The sequence below is a fragment of the Anomalospiza imberbis genome, chromosome 4 (genome assembly GCF_031753505.1).
Source record: "Anomalospiza imberbis isolate Cuckoo-Finch-1a 21T00152 chromosome 4, ASM3175350v1, whole genome shotgun sequence".
In the NCBI taxonomy this organism is placed as follows: domain Eukaryota; kingdom Metazoa; phylum Chordata; class Aves; order Passeriformes; family Viduidae; genus Anomalospiza; species Anomalospiza imberbis.
The window spans coordinates 53,498,420-53,512,783 of NC_089684.1; the positions used below are offsets into that span (position 1 = coordinate 53,498,420).

The 14,364-nt window shown below is 41.9% G+C and overlaps 1 protein-coding gene across 13 annotated transcripts in view; it reads left to right on the forward strand.

Annotated features, from left to right (window-relative positions):
• ABLIM2 (actin binding LIM protein family member 2) overlaps window positions 1-14,364 on the forward strand; it is a 130,224-nt gene that overhangs the window by 107,173 nt on the left and 8,687 nt on the right. For all 13 annotated transcript variants that reach the window (XM_068188587.1, XM_068188592.1, XM_068188593.1 and 10 more), the window contains 6 exons: window positions 41-93; window positions 701-824; window positions 5,738-5,796; window positions 7,760-7,814; window positions 9,146-9,210; window positions 9,382-9,462. In XM_068188587.1, the coding sequence (XP_068044688.1) occupies window positions 41-93; window positions 701-824; window positions 5,738-5,796; window positions 7,760-7,814; window positions 9,146-9,210; window positions 9,382-9,462 (437 nt within the window). The remainder of the gene's footprint in view (window positions 1-40; window positions 94-700; window positions 825-5,737; window positions 5,797-7,759; window positions 7,815-9,145; window positions 9,211-9,381; window positions 9,463-14,364) is intronic.

A 14,364-nucleotide genomic window follows, 5' to 3' on the forward strand; every position in this document is an offset into this window, starting at 1 on the left:
GCATTCTGTTCAAATTTTTAAAATTAATTTAATCTTACAGCAGCAAGAAGATCAGAAGGAGAGGATGGAAGCTTGGATCAGGACAGTAAGAAGGTAATGATCAGAAAGAACAAAAGGAAGTATTGATCATTCTTAGAGAAACTGGTTTTTAAAACACTTATATGTAAAGGTATTCTTTTAAATAATTGAAATAATCATTACTACTTTTAGGTCTTTCTGAAAAGACATAGAAAAGCTTAATCGCTCACCCAGAGGGTTTAGAATGTACATTCTACAGTAAAGAGAAGTAGGGATATTGAGATTAAGAGTAATAAACTATGGATTTTCACTCAGTCTCAATGTCTGCGTTGGTGATTTCAGCTAATCCTGCAGACATAGGATGCATATCAACCTAGAAGAAAAATGTCAAGAGCAGATTAATTATAAGAAAATGGCATAGGGCATCTTCTAAAGTGGGGCGCAGTGGGCAATTTCATGAACAGAGAAACTATCCTCAGTGCAGCTAAAAATTGAAAGTGTCTGGTAGCTGTGATGTTTAATTCACCATACAGTCAGCTTTTATAATTTGGTAAAGGATGGTGCAAGCTGCAGTGAGCATTAACAGACAAGCGGTTCACAAGGCACGTGAGACAGCCGAGGTAGGAGAAATGCCTCCCGGTGTTAAATCCGGTATCTTACAACAGGCCTTTCCTCTCTGCAGCTGAAGACCAGCTGGCTGATCCTGAAAGGGGATATGGACACCAGAACCAACTCCCCGGATTCGGAGACGCGGTCGCTGTCCCTCACTGCCGGGGCGCAGGAGGGCACGGCCACCCAATACTCCCGTGAGTGCTGCGCCCACCCCGCACTGCTGGGGCACAGGAGGGGGGTCCTGCTGCAGCCCCAGCCACACAGCTCCCTGGCTGCCTTTGTGCTTCAGCTCTGCCAGAATTACACCCATCTCTCAGTTTGTTCTGCCGTGGCTTGTGAGCGTTCAGTTTGATGATGAAACTGTAGATTTGTATCAGTGAAAGGAGCAGCATTGCCTCTGTAAATGAACTCTCGTCTCTTTGGAGAGCAGAGATTCCTTACCACAAAAACCCACTCCTCACAGAAGTGCCCATTTATTATATGATACCTGTTTTCAGTAGATGGGATGGCAGTATCAGGCAGATTTTTCATTTGTGCTTAATTAGTCCTTGACACAAACTGTGTATTTTGAATATTGATGGAGCCATTTCTTCTCTATCATGATACACATAAAGATTTCCTTGCTCCAGAGATTTACTTAGGCTTTTTTTATCACTCTCAATTATAAGGTCACAGAAATATTCCAGGGGGAAAAGGGAATAATTTTGTAACTGAAAACTGGCCTGGAGAACATATGCCCATGCTAGCTGTCAGTACCAAAAAATTGTTCTACACATTTCTTATTACACATTTCAGCAAGTCAGAAGCATTACTATTGAGCCTGAATTTTACTTTTAAGTTACATACATGACAGAAAATAAGTTTCATGTATTTTAAGAAATAACTGTGACATTCCTCTCCTTGCCTCCTCCACTTCACAACACGCAGCACTAGCAGGTCATCCAGGGTAAACTAGCTGGGGAAGCAGTTTTCCAAAAGAATGCACCCAATGCAAGACATGTCTGGCAGCAGGGCTAGGATGTCAGTGTTGTGGGCATTTTGGTAATGTGATAGTTGGTTCCATCAACTTATATTAAGGAAATTATGGCTTAGCTATGCAAGGAAGAGGGAAAACAGATGCTACAAAGTCTGTAACAAGATAAAGAAGAAAACTTTTTTTAGATCATCAGTCTCACTGCTCTAGCTTAAAGGAATTTGGTAACTTAATCCTCACTAGAAATCACAAACATGTACACAAGGTGTATTGCAGGATTCCCTGTGCAGGGTAAACAGGTTAGACCACCTCACATACTTAACATCTGTAAATTGTTGCCCACGAAAGAGCACCTTTGAAACCTTTCATTGTTATACATGCATGGGGTATGTCTGGAAGCTTTATGGAGTAGATCTGATGCTCTTCTACACATGATTTGAGAGACCAGTCCTTAAGTGCAGATTTTTAGCAGAGAGAAGTATGTAGCACACCAAGAAGTGTTACACAGGAACAATATATGGTGTTCATTTTTTGCCCTGAGAATGTTGCTACACCTGTCACTCTGATATACTAGCACTTCTTTCATATTTTTGATTATCTTGGGAATGTGGAACTATTAAAACTAGAAATGCAATAGATAATTCACACCTCTGTGTCAGGGTCAATATCACATTTGTTTGAATACAGGTTCTGTAGTTCATTTTCCATTGCTTTTTATCAGCATTTCTCTGTCCCTCATGAAAGTTGACTCCATTACCCAATTAGCAGCTACACGGAAATGACATTGAGGAAGTTTTATCTTCCTGAAATTTACACTTTTCCTTATGCTTTTATTCACTTACCTGTTTTAATATCTGTGGACATCCTAAGTAATTCCTTCTCTATTCAGTGTTTCCCTATTTAGCTCTGAATATTTATAGTCTGTCATATACCCCCCACTGGCCACTGGAGTAGCATCTCTACCTCTTGCACTTCCGCTTGAGAACTCTGGCTTTCAGCCCCATCTCTGTGGCATGGTCAGTGACTATCAGAGAAAATACACTTGTGAGGCATAGGTTTGGTGCCAAGTGGTTACATGCAGAGTGGAGGGAGTTAGCAGGCTGTGAATTGGTAGTGATGTTTCCAGATATACTGAGCAAAAAGACATGCATTTTTCTGTCCAGCCTCTGAGCAAACCAGCGAAGGGTTGTTTTGCTCTAGAAGAAATTTTGCTACATTACATTACTTAAATGCTCAGAAGAACACAACTAACAGCACGGCACAGCAATCAACAGGCAAGAGTGGAGCTTGTATCTCCTTACATCCACCTGTGAAAATGGGTCTTGTTTCTGTATATGTAATAGTTAATAATTGTTCTGTATATGTAATAGTTCTGTATATGTGTAATAGTTAAACATTTTCCATAATTCATGATTTTAAGTGTTGTGTGTTTGGGAAAGCAGGCATCTAAGAAGGCATGTATCCCTTGCTGTTGATGTGTCCGTGATGTGCTGAGAGGTAGCCTCAGCTGGTCAAAGCAGGAGCCATACCCCTGCAGAGGGTAGCTGATGTTCGGACAGTGATCACAGAGGAAGGTTGTCGGATCAGCGGCTCTCGGTGCTGCGTTTCGGGCCGTTCCGGCTCAGCTCTGCGCTCCGCTTCTCCGGGCGGCCACACGGTGGCGCCGGCGCCGCGGGCGCGGCTCAGCCCGGCACGGGCCAGCTCCGGGGAAGCTCCGGGGCGGCTCCGGCCAGCTCCGGGGCAGCTCCGGCCAGCTCTGGGGCAGCTCTGGGGCAGCTCCGGGGCAGCTCCGGGGCGGCTCCGGGCCAGCTCCGGGCCAGCTCCGGGCCAGCTCCGGCCAGCTCCGGGCCAGCTCCGGCCAGCTCCGGGGCAGCTCCGGGCCAGCTCCGGCCAGCTCCGGGGCGGCTCCGGCCAGCTCTGGGGCAGCTCTGGGGCAGCTCCGGCCAGCTCTGGGGCAGCTCCGGTCCAGCTCCGGCCAGCTCCGGGGCAGCTCCGGGGCGGCTCCGGGCCAGCTCCGGCCGGCTCCGGGGCAGCTCCGGGCCAGCTCCGGCCAGCTCCGGGGCGGCTCCGGCCAGCTCTGGGGCAGCTCTGGGGCAGCTCCGGCCAGCTCTGGGGCAGCTCCGGTCCAGCTCCGGCCAGCTCCGGGGCAGCTCCGGCCAGCTCCGGGCCAGCTCCGGCCAGCTCTGGGGCAGCTCCGGGGCAGCTCCGGCCAGCTCTGGGGCAGCTCTGGGGCAGCTCCGGCCAGCTCCGGGGCAGCTCCGGGCCAGCTCTGGCCAGCTCCGGTCCAGCTCCGGGCCAGCTCCGGGCCAGCTCCGGCCAGCTCCGGGGCGGCTCCGGCCGGCTCCGGGGCAGCTCCGGAGCGGCTCCGGGCCAGCTCCGGCCAGCTCCGGGGCAGCTCCGGAGCGGCTCCGGGCCAGCTCCGCTCCTGGCTGGCTCTGCTGCTCACGCGTCTTTACCTTGGGGCAGTGTTCCTCGGTGACCGAGTATTATTTAGCGACAGAACAAACCTCACTCGCCCATCTTCTCTGGAGCCAAAAGGCCGAGAGATTGATCTGCACACTGATGTCCGACATAGCAGCTTTTTCCACGCAGGAGCAGAGATGACAGCTTTGTTGCAGATACAGGCATTCTGTCACGTTGGTATTTTACTTTTTGCTCTCTGGTGGCACTACCATTCACATAACAGGCAATTATAAGGTTTTTGTTTCGTTATTTTTTCCTCTCTTAAATATAAAAAAAAAAAAAAAAAAAAAAAAAAAAAAAAAAAAAAACCAAAAAAAAAACTGTAATTGCCCTTCTCTGATGGTAGGAAGTATTTGGCTTACAATTCAAGTGAGCCTGTTGCTCCCTGTTTAAGTACATTAAGTGCTTTGAATTTTTTTTCCGTCGTGACAGTGATTCACTGGCATACCCTTAGCTTTTCATCCTTGTTCAGTACTGCACTTTCTGTTCCATGGATGAAATATTCCTTCACTGCTCAAGCCCTTCCTGGGTTGTCTTTCACCTTTGCTGAGTGCTGAGTACTGACAGAGTGCAGCTCCCAGTGATCCATTTCTTCTTTCCTTGTTCTCTTTTTATTTGGATAGCTGGAGAAACTTTTGCTATTTGTTTTAATATAATTTTCGGTGTTTAACTCAGCTTGACTTCTGGCAGTTTTCAGTTTATCTCAGCACATTTTGAGCTCTCTGCTGATCCATTTTTGCTTTTTCTTTCTGTATGCTCATTCCTAATAATCTCCTTAGGTTATTTATTAATCCAGTGGGGTCTGGATTCCCTCCCTGCATTCCTCTTTGGACACAGACTGTTAGCAATTTTGACAGAAAGAAGTATTGTACATTCAGTTCTTTGAGCTATCTGACTTCTCTGACACTTTGCATCACTTTTACATAATGTCCTATACTGGAATCAGGAATGTTTATTATACATGTGGTTGTTCTTCTGTTGCTTAACTTTTAAACTTTTTTATTAGAGTCTTAATACTAAAATTAAGGCATTTCAGTTGTCTTACACACAGTTTCAACTCTGTGTTACATCATTTATTTGTGGTAACACCATTTCGCCAGTTTTCTCCAACTTAAAACTTTTTTTCACTTGGGTGTATATACTCTGGCTGATTTACTTTATCCACTGCTGTATCTTCATTTTTGCTTTTTTCCAAGAGAAGTTTTATAGAAAGGGAAAATAAAAGTTTTTACTTTTTTTAAGTGGTAGGGTATCAACCCATCTTTTTTAAGAAACAAAGCCATAACCCAGAACTCATATAGCACATTCAGAAGTGATGATCTAAATCCCTTTAATCCCGATTTCACGTTATGATTTATCACCAGTGTGGAAGGCAGGGATTTCACAATCTCTCAAATCTCAAGCTTTGCATCACGTAGGTGCATGAGGCTTCCATAATGTAAGCCCCACAACTCCCTCCACGTGGTGCCCCTGGCATGCTGCTGTTCTAGATACTGTTACACATGTTCCTGTGCATGAAATATGGAGAAAAGGTGAGCACAGGTCAGTTATATTTCATCTCATTGATAGAATATTTGCATTGATCTTGTAACTGCTGTTTCTGGATGTTTTCTTGGAATCCCTGTTTTAGTAGGCTGTGAAAGATCTAGCTATATATTATGTCTTTTACAGGATTTCCATATTCTAAGTCTGCTTCTCTACCTGGCTATGGAAAGAATGGCTTACATCAGGTAGGTACACATTTAAATACATTCTTCAGGAAATAAGGTCTCATAAATAGACAACTCACTAACTAGTTGAAAATCTACCCAGTAATAACACTTTAATGGTGTTTTGGCTGCCAGCCCTGTCTGACAGATTCATTCCCTATGTGGGTTACATTTTGTCTCTCTGTAAGAGTAAGACTGACTGAGGCTCCTCTTTTTAATTGTGTGCATTATGAGCATTGGGAATCTTGATTCTCCTCCCAAAACAAAGATCTAAAATGTACAGGCTGCACATATTAATCATAGGATAGCTTGAATTAATGATAGAGACAGGCCTGTAATTAGGCAAGTAATGATCTTAGAGCAAAGGTGGAACAGCCCACATCCATTGCAATCCTTGAATCTTCTGTTTTGTTTTCTCTGGTGTGAATGTGTGTCTGTGTGTGGTGTGTGTATTCACACACAGCCATTGTACTTTTAAGGCAGGGAGGGATCAATGAAAATTGAATGACAAGCGGCAATCTAGAAAAAAAAATTGTCTAACAAAATTATGATCAGAATAGATGAGGAGTTATTTTTTTAATCCTTTTTTGCCATTTTTATTAGTCTTCAATAAAAAGGAAGCTTTGACGATGTGGCCTTGCTCTCTCTGGCATCTAGCATTATGGATTCTCAGTTCATGGCTTATGCTATTAGGTGAAAAAACACTATGGTTTATAGTAATGAGCAATACATAGATGCATGTGCACCTACCTTTTGAAGAATTGATTTGTGTCCAAATTGCATAGAGAGGACCTTGTTCAAATTCCCTTCTTTCTCCAAAGGAAGATGTGAAACCTGCAAAAGCACATGAGGAGGATTAAACTTCCCCAGTGACAAGAGTCAAACTGAGAGTCATTTGGAAGGAGCTACAAGAATGAAATTATCAAGGAGTAGCTAAATGAATTTTTCCATTTAGCTGCTGAAATGTCCACCCCTTTGAGTTAATATTACAGGACTAATTATGTCTGTGTTGCTTCAATGCCTGGTTTCTTGAATTCTTCTCTGAAGAAAGGAATGACACTGAAATTTTGTTGAATAATATTTAGGAATTTAAAAGGGCCCGTATAAAACTAATCCTACCTATGAGTCAAGAGAGATTTTTCTGACTGTTCAGAATAGGTGTTGCCAGTAACCTGAAGTGAGCAAGACACTGACCTGTGCCCGGCCACTGCAGTGGTGTGTCACCAAAGCCATCCCAAGGCTTCCCGAGGCCAAAGCACGCAGGATGCCTTGCAATGTGATGGGAAAGCAGCAGATGGCAGCATCTGTCCCAGATAAAGAATCCCAAACCTGATGAGCGTTGAAAAGGTTGCTCCTGGTCAAATCCTTGAGGCCAAAATTCCTCTCAGAATGGATCTCCTCTGTTTGGATTGTAGGTTCATACCAGCTTTTGTGGTTTGTTATTTTTAATCAGCCATCCTAGTGCTGCATAAATAAAACTCCAAAAGCAAACAACAGGGAGCCTTGCAGGTTATTGTGGGCATAGCTGTGCACACCATTGATACCCTAGCAGGCAAAAATGAGACTTGGGGGCAAAAAAAAATCATGTAACAGTGCTTTTCTGATTTCCTGTACTGTTTTTCATCATAGCATTTGTCAGCAAAGGAAGAAGTGGTTCAAACAAAGCGCATGTATGGTACATGCAGAGTTCTCCCGGGTCAGTGGCATCAGCACTGTGAAGCAGAAGGCAGAAGGAGAAAAGTTGCAGTGCAGCAGAAGTGATTTGTGATGATGGCAGTAACACATCAGCATCACAGAAAAGTGACAGTTTCAGTGTTACCTTGCTTACTTGAGCAATTAGGTCAAATTAGAATGAGATTATTTCTCTTTCTCTCATGCAAGGATCTGTATTTTGGATCTATGCCTTCCTTTTTTCTCTCAACAATGTTCAGAGTGGGGTTTTTGTGCATATTGCTGCTACATTGTTTCTTTCTTTCTCTGTCAGCCTGAAACTATGGGCCAATATGAAACAGACCAGGATGCAAGCTGGGGGATGAAAGGTACATTTTTTTTTTTGCAATATCATTTCCACTCCCCTTGTGTTTTCATCCTTTCAGGATTTTAATTAACATATTGCCATACAGGTTACTATTCTGAGCTCTTCCTGTAGTTCACATAATGATGACAAGTCAGAGACACAGCTCAGTGTCCTGTTTATCTCAGAGAATCTTCTTTTTACCTACTCCAACCTAAAGGCCTGACAGAAGTCTTGCATCATAGGGTGGTGCAACCAGGCTGAGTCAATAGCAAGATCCTAGATATGTGGCAACAGCCTTGTGGTGTTGGTTTGTATCAAAGACAGGAGGAAATTTTAAGATAATCATTCCTTCAAGTCTAGTTGGAAAAGGTCCATTGTGCGTCTTGATTGTGGTACAGTGTGGTTAAAAAGTGCAGAGTTCAAAATGCAGAATTTATTTGCAGTGTTTTCTTTTATTGCAGTTTTAAGTGGACTGTGCACTTAATGTGGAACTTGGGTTGGAATTTTCAAAGGAGCTGAAAAATTTTATTTCCAAGACACTTTAACGCATTTTAAAAATCTTACTGTAATGCTTCACTTCATGACTCTGTGTTGATAAAAATCTTTGTCTCTGTGTTTGAATAGGTTAAAGTACAGGTTTTGAAAAGCAGACTCAATCTTTGATTTAATTTCAGACCATAAAGAGGTCTATGAAAGCCTTTTGGCTATCCTGGTCGCATTTAATCACCATTGTGAATAGATAACATTGTGTAGTTATATCACATATAGTCATACACTGACCTAACTAGAATTCCTTTGTGCTAGTGTAGGTCCTGGAGTCATTGTTACCACATCCCCAAATCATGTTTTCTTCCCTATTGTTATTCCCACTGCAGTCAGCCCAAGTGCAGGGTGTCAGCATCTTGTAATATCATATTATTTCAGTGGTTTTCATCCACGTTTCCAAACTGACATGCCTTTAATAATCCATATATTTTAACTATTTTCAGTAAAGAACAATAAGGGCAGGAGTTTTGGATGACAGACTGACTTAACTCTGCACATAAGCCTCCTGTAAAAAGAGATACCAAATTTTGCCAGACATACTCACCGTGTAACCCAGTGGCATCTGGAGATGGATTTTCTGTAATAAGCCTTTGATTTCCAGGACAATTGCTTTGGTAATAGACAGTATTACAGGCATTCAGGGTATGGGGGTCAAATTCTTACTGTGCATGCAGTTATCCAACAGCTGCTGAGAAGAGAGAAATGTAGTAGCAGAGCAGATTTGTGATGTACCTAAATGTTCATTGTGGTGACACCAACAGATGGCTATAAATTCTAAACTGTGAACCTGTTCTCATTCTTTTGCAGAATACAAGGTAAGAAGGGCTTTTCCAACACTGGAAGAACAATCAGATTCAGCACTTCCTAGCAAGGTTACATGGGTTCATTTCTTTTATTTCATTTTATTAATTTTTGTCCCAGTGAAATATTTGTCAAATCAGGATGCAAGTATGTACCATTTTTTAGTAAGTTCCCTGTACCACCATTTCCATGCCTCAGAACTGGACTCAGCTGGAGTTCATATGCTCTTGTCTTTTTAACAGATTTATCCTTATGAAACACTTATTGTAACAAACCGAGTTCGTGTGAAATTGCCTAAGGATGTGGACAGGACCAGGCTGGAGGTAGGAATGATATTTGCTTGACAGTTTTGCAATCACTTCTCCTGTTTTGCTTACTATCCTGGATATCCCTGTGCTTCAGTAATAGCAGCAAAGAAGAGAGAAGAGAAGAATATCATTATGTATTGCATTTTTTTTTCAAAACAGTCAGTATGTAGGCAATTTAACTAAAAATTGCCAAAAATCTGGCAAATGTCTGACCAAGTGGTGTTTTACAAAGATACTGATGAAACCCATCCATTTTGGATGATTTTACAGGGTATTGGAAGTTCGGTGGGGAGTGGGAAAACATGGAGTTTGTTTTGGTTTGAATTCATATAAAAAACATCCTCATAGAATAACCTAAATATTACAAAAAGGCTCAATTTATCCTGAAAACACATGAACCTCTGTTTGGTCCATTGTCTCATTCAGCCTCTTCTTTGGCTGTGTGATTTGTGGTCACTCTACTACAGCTTTGCTGTACCATCCACATCTTGCTTAAGATAGAGAAATGCAGATATAATGTATCATAACAGAGAGCTGAGTTTCCAAAGATCAAATCCTGAAGTTGATGTTCAAACAAAATTCCCAAAGTTGATTTTTTTGACTGCTCAATGTCAGAACTGAATAAAGATGCACCTTAACTAACCTATCTTTCTGTGAGCTACTATTAAGAAGAAGAGACAGCTCAATAAAAAAGATGTGATAACATATTTTGGACTTTTAGGGAGATTCATATTTTAATAAATTTATTGTATTTTGAACTTGATAATATGACAAGAAGAAGGAAAAATTACTTTTAAAACAAGAAAAGAAGAAAAACTTTGAAGGACCAGAAAGTTCTTAATTAAAGATCAGTTTTTAAAGACAATTATTTTACCAAATTTGCATACATGTACTATGCTTTGAAGTTGGTATTATGCTCTTGAATACTTGAATGTGCTTGTCACTTGATTTCCCAACAAGTAGTGTTGATTTGATTGCAAGGAAAAGAGAGCCTCAGTTATGTGCTGGTTTAAGTGTGGTTTATAGCAAGGCATGATAGCAATTCTAAAAAGCATGATGAGTCTGGAAAAAGGAGCAGGGAGTTGGAGGGATGCTCCTCTGGACATATCCTGTAAAGGATTCTTTCATATATATATGTACACACACATGTGTATGTGTGTGTTAAATAATAGAGTCTTTGTTTAAACACAGCAGACTGGTCTGCATAGCAAATGCAGCTCTAAATTGCTTTGTTAAGACAACATATAGTTTGCTTTGGATGGATCATGCCTGCCCTGGCTGCCATTATCTGTAACTCATACACCATCCTCAGCTGGGATTGCTGTTTGTTTAACTTTGGAGCTGTTCAGTCTGCCTCACACCAGGTGCAGCACAGGGCCTGTTGGCTCAAGAAGCCCAACCACTTCAAAGATCTCACAGAGGTTTGCAAAAAAGAACAATAAACAAGATCTGCTTCAAACCTGCACCAGAAAAGCAGTGAGGGGACCAGGCCAATCCTGCTGATTGCTGCACTATGCTAAACCCATGTGTCTGCAGGAAGGAGTCCTTTGTGGAATGTCTTACATTTAATAGGGATTGGTAGTTTTTTAAACAATTAAATTAGCAGAGTTTTAATAGCACTGTAACTACTGTAAGAGCAGAGGCAGTTGCTCATCTACACATTCAAACCATATGCAGAGTTGAGTGACAGGCACAAACCATTGCCTTCCATGTCAGCCTCTTCCCCTCTTTCCTGACCCTTTCTTTTGTATTACAGAATTCCTGGAAATAAGTAGCTTTGCATAGGAAAGCAGCTTATCATTATTTCCCTTTTGTGGCAGAAGTAGACGATAGTAACTTAATTATTGACTTGTGCGCTCAGCAGATTTCAGGCTTGGGCAGGACCCAGGACTCAGGGAGCCCAGGACTATGGGGGCTTTTAGGTTTGCAGAGAAGCAGACGAGACTTAGAAATGTGGATACAGACTACTGTCTGTTAGTGGAGGGCCCACTTCACATATCTTGGTATCTTCAAGCTTTTGAGGACAGCACTGGGAATACTGAAAGCATGTAGTAAAATTATATTTCACCCTTTCTTGAGGTCCATTTCACCTTTCCTAGATGGTATGATTCAGTGCTTGGGATCTCTTAAGAGGCAAGTGCTCTTTCCAATCTGAATTGGTTTCCAGCTGATGCTCTGTTTTCATCCTGCACATCCACTGGCACTTGTGAAAGGGCTGGATTTCACCTACAGAAATTGTAGCAGTGCTAAGTCCATGTATTATCCAAGCTGTAGAGTGATATATCTGGGAAAATCTCCTAAGAAAAAAATCCATTTTCTAATACACTAGTTTTATTCTGATTATTTGTGTGGGCTGAAGCCTCACCTTGCTGTTGCTGCTGGAAATCAGAGCAAATTCCTGGGTGTGATGGCTGTAGCCAAGGGTACAGGTGGTGTCCGTGAAAGGAAACTTAGAGCTTCTGTGCTTCATATCAGCTGTCAAACCTGAAAACAGTCTTACTGTGTCTGATATCAACACAGTATCTCTCTCACACGTGGTGTTTCTGATTTCCCGGTCCACTTAGAAGCAGTAAGGTCGACTGAGTTTGCATGAGGTAGATTTATTTAAGAGCCATCTCACAATTTAACTTGAAGCAGCCTCCTCTTTGTGAAACAGCTTGTTGTGAACTTTGAATGATCCATCACAGATGTCATGGAAGGGGCATTATTGTTTGTCTATGATTCACTCTTCCAAGCAAAGTCTCCTACATTGAGCGTTTCTATCACAAGAAGTGAACTCAAGTCAATGATTTTAGCTCCTGGGGTCAAATTAAGGGAGGCTACAATGAAACCTTGGCTAATGTTCAAGAACCACAGGAGGGTGGGGGTTTAATGGGTGGTAGTGTTTTCCTAACTTCACTCCCATTGTAAGTATTTTTTAGATTACGCTGTTGTGCAAGAAATTTATTTTAAGGATTGTAAGACATGTTTTCCTATAAAAATACGTATTTTTCTAAGCCCAAGAGGTATCTAGAGATTAGGATGGCTCAACTGGTAATAAATGCATTCAAATAATAGTCATTCTTTCCTCAAAAGTACGTGTAACTAAGCACAGAAACACTCAGCATGTTTTTGTTTGCTTGTCTTAACTCAGCAGTGAGACAAAGTACCCAGTTCCTTGTGCTCTTCCAAGGAGATGTTTATGCCAACAGTGAACTAATACATGCAGCACCAAGAACTGGTTATAATGAGCAGCCTGCTGATTTTTAAATATGTTACTGGCACTTTGGTTTTTGAATAAATAGCCTGGATCTCACTTTTGTACAAGCTGATTAGAAATGCAAGGAATTTACAATAGATAAGGATTTGGCCAAGGAATTTTTAGGAGTTTCTCTCTACCACAGTGCTGTTTATTGTAACGTTAGATGAACGGAGCAGCATTCCCTTGAGCTATTCTAACAGGAAATGGTGAAGAACAAGTTCATTCACATAACACTGAAGAACAACCAAGCAGTAACACAGGGGTGGATTATATAACCTGGGTGGAGGAGAGGAATTGCACCCTCACCATGTCTGCAGATGACATGAACTTGAGGGAACTGCAGCTGCTGCTTAGGTGAGCAGAGCCTCTGTTCAGAGGGACCTGGCCAGGCTGCAGGAATGGCTGACAGACACTTCATGGAATTCAGTGAAGATAAATCCACACTCTTGCACATGAGACCAAGTAACACTATTCAACAGGACAAGATGGGGGAACAGATCTGAGGAAAAGTACCTGATGATGCTGTTGGAGAACAAGCTGAAAATGAATCAGCAGCTCACCATTGTAGTAAAGGGGTTATAGGGCAGAACATACCCTTCCCAAAGGGTGGCACTGGAAAGCCAAGAGGCAACAGTCACAAGTTGCGGGAAAGGAAATTACAATTGGCTATAAGAGGAATGTTCCTCACTGGAAGAGTAGTGCAGTGAACAGGTTGCCCAAGAGGCTGTGGAATCTTTACCCCTGAAGGCAGAGCACAGCTGGAAAAGACCCTGAGGAACATGGTCTGTTTTGTCTTCATAGTCTTCATGGTCTTTAAAGTTGGCCCTGCTTTGAAGACCTCTGTAAGTCTCTAATTTGCCTAGATTGGTATATTCTGTGAAGATATAGTGTAATTACAAAATGGGATTATTTGGTGAGTTTGCTGCAATAGCATTTGAAAAACTACAGACAATTTGGTCTATCTTGGAACTTTTTTTTTTTTTTTTTTTTTTTTTTTTTTTTTTTTTTTTTTAATGCAGCAGTTAAAATATAAGTGTTCTGAACCAATCTCCCCCATTTTGGACAACTTAAGTCCTGAGTTTTCAGGACTAAGGCATCACCTTTGGATGGTACACATTGGCACATTCCTTACCTGATGCTTCTCAAAGGAAGTTGGGCTTAGAGACACTCTCAAATATTTTGCAACCTCTTTTAAGTACTTGAATACCTTTATCATTTGAGCCTTGTGCTCCTAGAAGCATGCATTTGGTACTTTCATCTTAGGTTGGATATTGTTTGCCTGTTCTTCAGTCACAACAGTGTGGTTCAGTGGACACATTGCACATTCACATTGGTAGTTCATGCCCAACTGCACAGATTTTTTTTTTCCTTCTGCAGTTGCTTTTATCACAGAGTATAAGGTTTCTTTTGTGGTTACAGGCGGGTGGTTTTGAAAGCCAACACAGTTAGGATCTTCCACTTGGAAACCATGTTTTAGTGATTTCATTTAATTTCCTTATCTTAATGTATCTTGGTTTTTTTTAGCTGTTTCTTTTGAATGTCAAGGCTTAAAAGCATTATCCATTCATGCCTATCAAATGCAGTAGAAAGTAAATTATTCCACTTTTTGTTTGAGCCTGTTCATTCTTTGTTTAACTGAGACAATTGCTAAGGAAAAAGTACTCTGGAATGTCAAG